General features: G+C 59.1%; 1 protein-coding gene across 1 annotated transcript in view; it reads left to right on the top strand.

The window, feature by feature from the left end:
• The window catches only part of CAMSAP3 (calmodulin regulated spectrin associated protein family member 3), a 28,221-nt gene extending 19,817 nt beyond the window's left edge, over window positions 1-8,404 (top strand). The window contains 8 exon segments of the mRNA XM_058861698.1: window positions 339-613; window positions 1,550-1,644; window positions 2,020-2,337; window positions 4,363-4,444; window positions 4,952-5,005; window positions 5,007-5,059; window positions 5,842-5,960; window positions 8,030-8,404. Of these exon segments, the coding sequence (XP_058717681.1) occupies window positions 339-613; window positions 1,550-1,644; window positions 2,020-2,337; window positions 4,363-4,444; window positions 4,952-5,005; window positions 5,007-5,059; window positions 5,842-5,960; window positions 8,030-8,314 (1,281 nt within the window). The 3' untranslated portion in view covers window positions 8,315-8,404.
• The last annotated feature ends 322 nt before the right edge of the window (window positions 8,405-8,726 follow it).

Raw genomic sequence — 8,726 nt, forward strand, 5'->3', positions numbered from 1 at the left:
TTTTGGGCCATTTTCGGTCCAATTTGGGCTGTTCTGGGTCTGATTTGGGTCCGATTTGGGCTGTTTTCGGGTCCCATTTGGGCTGATTCAGCTCCAATTTGGGTCAGATTTGGGCTATTTTGGTCCGATTTGGGTCCGATTTGGGCTATTTTGGTCCGATTTGGGTCCGATTTGAGCTATTTTCGGTCCGATTTGGGCTATTTTCGGTCTGATTTGGGTCCGATTTGGGCTATTTTCGGTCCGATTTGAGCCGATTCAGCCCCGATTTCCAGAGCTGTCCCCTGTCCCCTTGGTGCCACCTCGGGGACACTTTTGTGACACCCCCTCCCCACCCCCAGCAGCGACCCCCGGCCACCTCCGGCCCCCCCGAGTCCCCCCCGGTGCCCGGCAAGGGGACCCTGCGGGCGCGGGCGTGCGGGGATGGCACCAGCGACGTGTCCCTGTCCCCCGGCGAGAAGGGGACAGCCAGGGGACACCGGCAGCAGCAGGAGGAGGACGAGGAGGAGGAGGAGGAGGAGGAGGAGGAGGAGGAAGGAGAAGGGACTCGCTGGAGGGGTCCCCAACCGAGGGGGGAAACGGGGGACACCGGGCCAGCGTGGGGTTCTTCTGTAAGGTACGGGGACAGGGGACAGGGGACAGGGGACAGGGAGGGGTGGCACTGGGGGTGGTGGCATTGGGGGGACACTGGGGGTGGTGGCAGTGGGACAGGGGACTGGGGGGACTGGGACACTGGGGGTGGTGCCACTGGGGGTGGTGGCACTGGGGTGGTGGCACTGGGGGGACACTGGGGGTGGTGGCACTGGGGGGTGGTGGCACTGGGGTGGTGGCACTGGGGGGACACTGGGGGTGGTGGCAGTGGGACAGGGGACTGGGACACTGGGGTGGTGGCACTGTGGGGACACTGGGGGTGGTGACACTGGGGGTGGTGGCAGTGGGACAGGGGACTGGGGGGGACTGGGGGGACTGGGACACTGGGGGTGGTGGCACTGGGGGGACACTGGGGTGGTGGCACTGTGGGGACACTGGGGGTGGTGGCACCATGGGGACACTGGGGTGGTGGCACTGTGGGGACACCGGGGGTGGTGACAGTGGGGTTGGTGGCACTGTGGGGACACTGGGGGTGGTGGCACCATGGGGACACTGGGGTGGTGGCACTGTGGGGACACCGGGGGTGGTGACAGTGGGGTTGGTGGCACCATGGGGACACCGGGGGGTGGTGGCATTGGGGTGGTGACACAGAGGTGGTGGCACTATGGGGACACGGGGGGTGGTGGCACTGTGGGGACACTGGGGGTGGTGACACAGAGGTGGTGGCACTATGGGGACACTGGGGTGGTGACACTGGGAGTGGTGGCACCATGGGGACACCAGGGGTGGTGACAGTGGGGTTGGTGGCACTGTGGGGACACTGGGGGTGGTGGCATTGGGGTGGTGACACAGAGGTGGTGGCACTATGGGGACACGGGGGGTGGTGACACTGGGGGTGGTGGCACCGTGGGAACACTGAGGGGTGTCCCCATGTCCCCATGTCCCCCTGTCTCTGTTCCAGCTCGATGACACCGACCCGGGCCCCCCCCGCCGCGCCCCTCCCCCCCTGCGGCAGCGGTGGCTGTGGGGGGCGGGGCAGGAGCAGCCCCCGGACAGGTCAGGGGGGAATTTGGGGAGGGGTCCTCAAAACGGGGGGGTGGGGGGCTCCTAAAAATGGGGAGGGGGCTCCTAAAAATGGGGGTTGAGGAATGAGAATTGGAGGAGGGGGCTCCTAAAAACCTGGGGAGGGTCTCAAAACCTGGGGAGGGTCTCAAAACCTGGGGAGGGGTCTCCTGAAGATGGGAGTGGTATCAACAATTGGGGAGGGGGTCTCCTAAAAATTAGGGGAGGGGGGCACCCCAACTCCCACCCCCCCCCCCAGGAGAATTTGGGGAGGGGTCTCTCCCTTTTTTCCCCCCTGATTTCTCCCCTGGAGGAGGATTTGGGGAGGGGTCCTGACGTTTTTTTTCCTTCCCCCCCCTCCCCCCAAAGACCCCCAGCGGAGCCCCCCCAGCCCCCCCCGCCCCCAGCGCCCCCCAGACCCCCCCCCTGAGGAGGAATTTGGGGGGGGGTCCCGGCGGGGGGAGTTCACCCGCTTGGAGTACGAGCGGCGGCAGCAGCTGAAGCTGATGGAGGAGCTGGAGAAAGTCCTGAGACCCCCCCGCGGGACCCCCGCCCCAAAATCGGGGGGGGGGCAGCGCTCGGGGACACCCCCGGGACGGCCAAAATCGGGGAGGGGGCTCGGGGAGACCCCGGCCCCGCTGCTGCGACGACTCGGCCCTGGCGAGGAGCCCCCCAAGGGGCTGCTGGGTAACGGGGGGGGGCCCAAAAATGGGTCTGGGGTCTTCGGGGGGGGGCTGGAGACCCCCAGAAATGGGTCTGGGGAAGCCAAAAATGGGTCTGGGGTCTTGGGGAGGGGGCTGGAGACCCCCAAAAATGGGTCTGGGGTCTTCGGGGGGGGGCTGGAAACCCCCAAAAATGGGTCTGGGGTGCCCAAAAATGGGTCTGGGGTCTTGGGGAGGGCTGGAGATCCCCAAAAATGGGTCTGGGGAGCCCAAAAATGGGTCTGGGGGGTTTTAGGGGGGGTCCAGGGGTCCCTGGTAAATTGGGGAGGGGTCCCGGGGGGTCTCAGGGAATTTGGGGAGGGGTCTCAGAGCGTTTCCCCCCCCCCCCCAGGGTCACGCTTGTCCAAGGTCAATTCCCAGAGCTTTGTCCTTGGATTTGGGGGGGGTCTCTGAGTTTTTGGGGGGTTCCCTGAGTTTGGGGGGGGTCTCTGAGTTTTGGGGGGGTCCCGGGGGGGTCTGAGGGAATTTGGGGAGGGGTCTCAGAGCGTTTCCCCCCCCCCAGGGTCGCGCCTGTCCAAGGTCAATTCCCATTCCCAGAGCTCTCAGTCCCGGGATTTGGGGGGATTTGGGGGGGGGGGTCTCTGATTTTTTGGGGGGTCTTTGAGTTTGGGGGGGGGTCTCTGAGTTTGGGGAGGGGTCTCTGAGTTTGGGGAGGGGTCCCGGGGGGGTCTCAGGGAATTTGGGGAGGGGTCTCAGAGCGTTTCCCCCCCCCCAGGGTCGCGCCTGTCCAAGGTCAATTCCCAGAGCTTTGTCCTTGGATTTTGGGGGGGTCTCTGAGTTTTTGGGGGGGTTCCCTGAGTTTGGGGGGGGTCTCTGAGTTTGGGGAGGGGTCCCGGGGGGGTCTCAGGGAATTTGGGGAGGGGTCTCAGAGCGCCCCCCCCCCCCCAGGGTCGCACCTGTCCAAGGTCAATTCCCATTCCCAGAGCTCTCAATCCCGGGATTTGGGGGGGGGTCTCTGAGTTTTTGGGGGGTCTCTGAGTTTGGGGAGGGGTCCCGGGGGGGTCTCAGGGAATTTGGGGAGGGGTCTCAGAGCGTTTCCCCCCCCCAGGGTCACGCTTGTCCAAGGTTTATTCCCAGAGCTCTCAATCCCGGGATTTGGGGGGATTTTGGGGGGGTCCCTGAGTTTTTGGGGGGTCTCTGAGTTTGGGGAGGGGTCTCAGTGGATTTGGGGGTCCCGGGGGGGTCTGAGGGAATTTGGGGAGGGGTCTCAGAGCGTTTCCCCCCCTTCAGGGTCGCGCCTGTCCAAGGTCAATTCCCATTCCCAGAGCTCTCAGTCCCGGGATTTGGGGGGATTTTGGGGGGGGTCTCTGAGTTTTTGGGGGGGTCTCTGAGTTTTTGGGGGGTCTCTGAATTTGGGGAGGGGTCTCAGTGGATTTGGGGGTCCCGGGGGGGTCTCAGGAAATTTGGGGAGGGGTCTCAGAGCATTTCCCCCCCCCCAGGGTCGCGCTTGTCCAAGGTCAATTCCCATTCCCAGAGCTCCCTGTCCCGGGATTTGGGGGGGGTCTCTGAGTTTTTGGGGGGTCTCTGAATTTGGGGAGGGGTCTCTGAGTTTGGGGGGGGTCCCGGGGGGGTCTCAGGGAATTTGGGGAGGGGTCTCAGAGCGTTTCCTCCCCCCCAGGGTCGCACCTGTCCAAGGTTTATTCCCAGAGCTCTCAATCCCGGGATTTGGGGGGATTTTGGGGGGGGTCTCTGAGTTTTTGGGGGCTCTCTGAATTTGGGGAGGGGTCTCAGTGGATTTGGGGGTCCCGGGGGGGTCTCAGGGAATTTGGGGAGGGGTCTCAGAGCGTTTCCCCCCCCTCAGGGTCGCGCCTGTCCAAGGTCAATTCCCATTCCCAGAGCTCTCAATCCCGGGATTTGGGGGGATTTTGGGGGGGTCCCTGAGTTTTTGGGGAGTCTCTGAATTTGGGGAGGGGTCTCAGTGGATTTGGGGGTCCCGGGGGGGGTCTCAGGGAATTTGGGGAGGGGTCTCAGAGCGTTTCCCCCCCCCCAGGGTCGCGCCTGTCCAAGGTTTATTCCCAGAGCTCCCTGTCCCTGTCCAGCGTGGCCGAGCCGGGCGGGGGGCGCGGCACCAGGTGAGGGGGGGGATTTTGGGGGGGATTTTGGGGTTTTTGGGGGGGTTTGGGAGGGATTTTGGGGTTTGGGGAGGAAAATTTGGGGTTTTTGGGGGAGAATTTGGGGTTTTTGGGAAGGTTTAGGGAGAAAGTTTGGGGTTTTTGGGGGGGAATTTGGGGGTTTAGGGGGGGATTTTGGGGTTTTTGGGGAGGGAAATTTGGGGTTTTTGGGGGGGATTTTGGGTTTTTTCGGGGGGTTTAGGGGGGAATTTGGGGTTTTTTGGGGGTGTTTGGGGGGAATTTGGAGTTTGGGAAGGAAAATTTGGGGTTTTTGGGGGGGAATTTGGGGTGAAAATTTGAAATTTGAGGAGGAATTTTGAGGTCTTGGGGGAGAATTTAGGGAGGAATTTTGGGGTCTTGTGGGGAAAATTTGGGGGTCTGGGGGAGGTTTGGGAGGGAATTTTGGGGTTCAGGTGAGAATTTGGGGTTTTGGGGGGGGTCTCTCACCCCTTTTTTCCCCCCCCCCAGCCGGGCTGGGTCCCCCTCGGGGCCGGGGTCCCCAAACCGAGCCCCCCCCCCCAGGGCGGGAGTGGGACAACGACTCCAACCCCTCCTCCCCAGGGCCGGAGTACACGGGTGAGACCCCTCCCCAAATTACCCAAAACACCCCAAAATCACCCCAAAATCACCTAAAATAACGCCAAAATCACCCCAAAATCCCCTGGGATCTCAAATCCCCCCAACCCCTCCTCCCCAGGGCCGGAGTACACGGGTGAGACCCCTCCCCAAATTACCCAAAACACCCCAAAATCACCCCAAAATACCCCCAAAATCACCCCAAAATCACCCCAAAACACCCCAGAATTACCCCAAAATCACCCCAAAATAACCCCAAAATCTCCTGGGATCCCAAATCCCCCCAACCCCTCCTCCCCAGGGCCGGAGTACACGGGTGAGACCCCTCCCCAAATTACCCAAAACACCCCAAAATCACCCCAAAATCACCCCAAAATCACCCCAAAATCACCCAAAATAACCCCAAAACACCCCAGAATGACCCCAGAACACCCCAAAATCACCCAAAACACCCCAAAATCATCCCAAAACCCCACCCTGAATGTCCAAATTTCCCTCAAACCCCCCAAATTTCCCCCCAAATTTCCCCCACATCCCCCAAACCCCCCCAATTCCCCAAATTTACCCAAAATCCCCCAAATTTGCCCCAAAATTCCTCCCCCAGGCCCGAGGCTGTCCAAGGAACCCACAGCCAGATCCCGATTTCCCCCTCCCCAGCCCCCATAACCCCAAAAACTTCCCCTATAACCCCTGAAAATCCCCCCCAAACCCCCCAAATTTTTACCCCAAACCCCCAAATTTACCCAAAATCCCCCAAATTTGCCCCAAATTTCCTCCCCCAGGCCCGAGGCTGTACAAGGAACCCACGGCCAGGTCGAACCGGCCGCTGATCCAGAACGCCCTGGCCCACTGCGTCCTGGCCGGGACCCCCAACGCCCCCCTGAGGGCCAAAGTGCTGCAGGTGAGACCCCAAAAACCCCAAAAATCCCCCAAAACCGACCCCCAAAACCCCCAAATCCCCCCAAAACCCCAAAAATCCCCCAAAATGACCCCCAAAACCCCCAAAACCCAAAAAATCCCCCAAAACCGACCCCCAAAACCCCCAAATCCCCCCAAAACCCAAAAATCCCCCAAAAATGACCCCCAAAAACCAAAAAAATCCCCCAAAAACGACCCCAAAAACCCCAAAAATCCCCCAAAAGCGACCCCCAAAAACCCCAAAAATCCCCCAAAAATGACCCCCAAAACCCCCAAATCCCCCCAAAACCCAAAAAATCCCCCAAAAATTACTCCCAAAACCCCAAAAATCCCCCAAAAACGACCCCCAAAACCCAAAAAATCCCCCAAAACCCCAAAAAAAAACCCCAAAACTGACCCCCAAAACCCAAAAAATCCCCCAAAAACGACCCCCAAAAACCAAAAATTCCCCCTAAAAATGACCCCCAAAACCCCCTCAAAAATGACCCCCAAAACCCCAAAAATCCCCCAAAACCCCAAAAAATCCCCCAAAACTGACCCCCAAAACCCCAAAAATCCTCCAAAACCGACCCCCAAAGCCCCCAAAACCCAACCAGGCACCCCCAAACCCCACAGGGACCCCATAACTGCCCCAAATCACCCCATAAATCCCCCAAATCACCCCATAACTGTCCCCCAGATACCCCAAATTTCCCTTTTTTACCCCAAATCACCCCATAACTGCCCCAAATCCCCTCATAACTGCCCCCCAAATACCCAACATTTCCCTTTTTCACCCCAAATCCCCCCACAAATCCCACAAATCCCCCCACAAATCCCCCAAATCCCCCACAAATCCCCCAAATTCCCCATAACTGCCCCAAATCACCCCATAACTGCCCCCAGATACCCAAAATTTACCTTTTTTACCCCAAATCACCCCATAACTGCCCCAGATCACCTCTTAACTGCCCCAAATCCCCCATAAATCCCCCAAATCACCCCATAACTATCCCCCAAATACCCAAAATTCCCCTTTTTTACCCCAAATCACCCCATAACTGCCCCAAATCACCCCATAAATCCCCCAAATCCCCCATAACTGCCCCCCAAACACCCAAAATTTCCCTTTTTCACCCCAAACCCCCCCACAAACCCCCCAAATCCCCCATAAATGCCCCAAATCCCCCATAGATGCCCCAAATCACCCCATAAATCCCCTACATCACCCCATAACTGCCCCCCAGATACCCAAAATTTCCCTTTTTCACCCCAAATCCCCCCATAACTGCCCCAAACCACCCCATAAATGCCCCAAATCCCCCATAAATCCCCAAAATCCCCCCATAACTGCCCCAAATCCCCTCTTAACTGCCCCAAATCCCCCATAAATCCCCCAAATCACCCCATAAATGCCCCAAACACCCCACAAATACCCCAAATCACCCCATAACTGCCCCAAATCCCCTATAAATCCCCCAAATCCCCCCATAACTGCCCCCCAAATACCCAAAATTTCCCTTTTTCACCCCAAATCCCCCCATAACTGCCCCAAATCACCTCTTAACTGCCCCAAATCCCCCATAAATGCCCCAAATCACCCCATAAATGCCCCAAACACCCCACAAATACCCCAAATCACCCCATAAATGCCCCAAATCCCCCATAAATCCCCGAAATCCCCCCATAACTGCCCCCCAAATACCCAAAATTTCCCTTTTTCACCCCAAATCCCCCCACAAATCCCCCAAATCCCCCATAAATGCCCCAAATCCCCCATAAATCCCCTAAATCCCCCCATAACTATCCCCCAAATACCCAAAATTTCCCTTTTTCACCCCAAATCCCCCCACAAATACCTCAAATCACCCCATAAATCCCCCAAATCCCCCCATAACTATCCCCCAAATACCCAAAATTTCCCTTTTTCACCCCAAATCCCCCCACAAATCCCCCAAATCCCCCATAACTGCCCCAAATCCCCCCATAACTGCCCCCCAAATACCCAAAATTCCCCTTTTTCACCCCAAAACCCCCCCCAAACCCCCCCCTAACCCCCATTCCCCCCCCCAGGAGATGGAACAAAGCTCAGCCCAGCAGCTCCTGATCCTATTCCGGGACGGGGGCTGCCAATTCCGGGGCGTTTACGCTTTGGGGGGGATCCCCCCGACCCTAAAACGCCTCTCGGGGTCGGGACCCCGCAGCGTCCCCCTGCCCATGGTGGAGGCTCTGTACAAATACCAGTCAGACCAGCGGCGCTTCTGCCGCCTCCCAGCGCGCACCATGAGCGGCAGCGTGGACGCCTTCACCATCCCCGGCCACCTCTGGCACCCCAAAAAACCCGGCACCCCAAAATAAACCGGGGCTGAAACCCCAAAAAACGGGGGGAGACCCCAAATCTGATCCCACTCTGTGCGCTCGGTGCTTGGTTAAGGGGGATTTTTCGGGACATTCAGGCACTTTTGGGACATTGGGGTGACTGTGAATGGGTTTGAGGGGACGTCTTCACCATCCCCGGCCACCTCTGGCACCCCAAAAAACCCGGCACCCCAAAATAAACCGGGGCTGAAACCCCAAAAATTGGGGGGAGACCCCAAATCCGAGCCCACTCTGTGCACTCGGTGTTTGGTGGATGGGGGTTTTGGGGACTTTCAGGGACAATTGGGGACTTTTGGGGACACTTGGGGACATTTGGGGACATTGAGGGGACGCCTTCACCATCCCCGGCCACCTCTGGCACCCCAAAAAACCCCGGGACCCCCCAAAAAAT

The sequence above is a fragment of the Poecile atricapillus genome, chromosome 39, assembly GCF_030490865.1.
Source record: "Poecile atricapillus isolate bPoeAtr1 chromosome 39, bPoeAtr1.hap1, whole genome shotgun sequence".
In the NCBI taxonomy this organism is placed as follows: Eukaryota; Metazoa; Chordata; class Aves; order Passeriformes; family Paridae; genus Poecile; species Poecile atricapillus.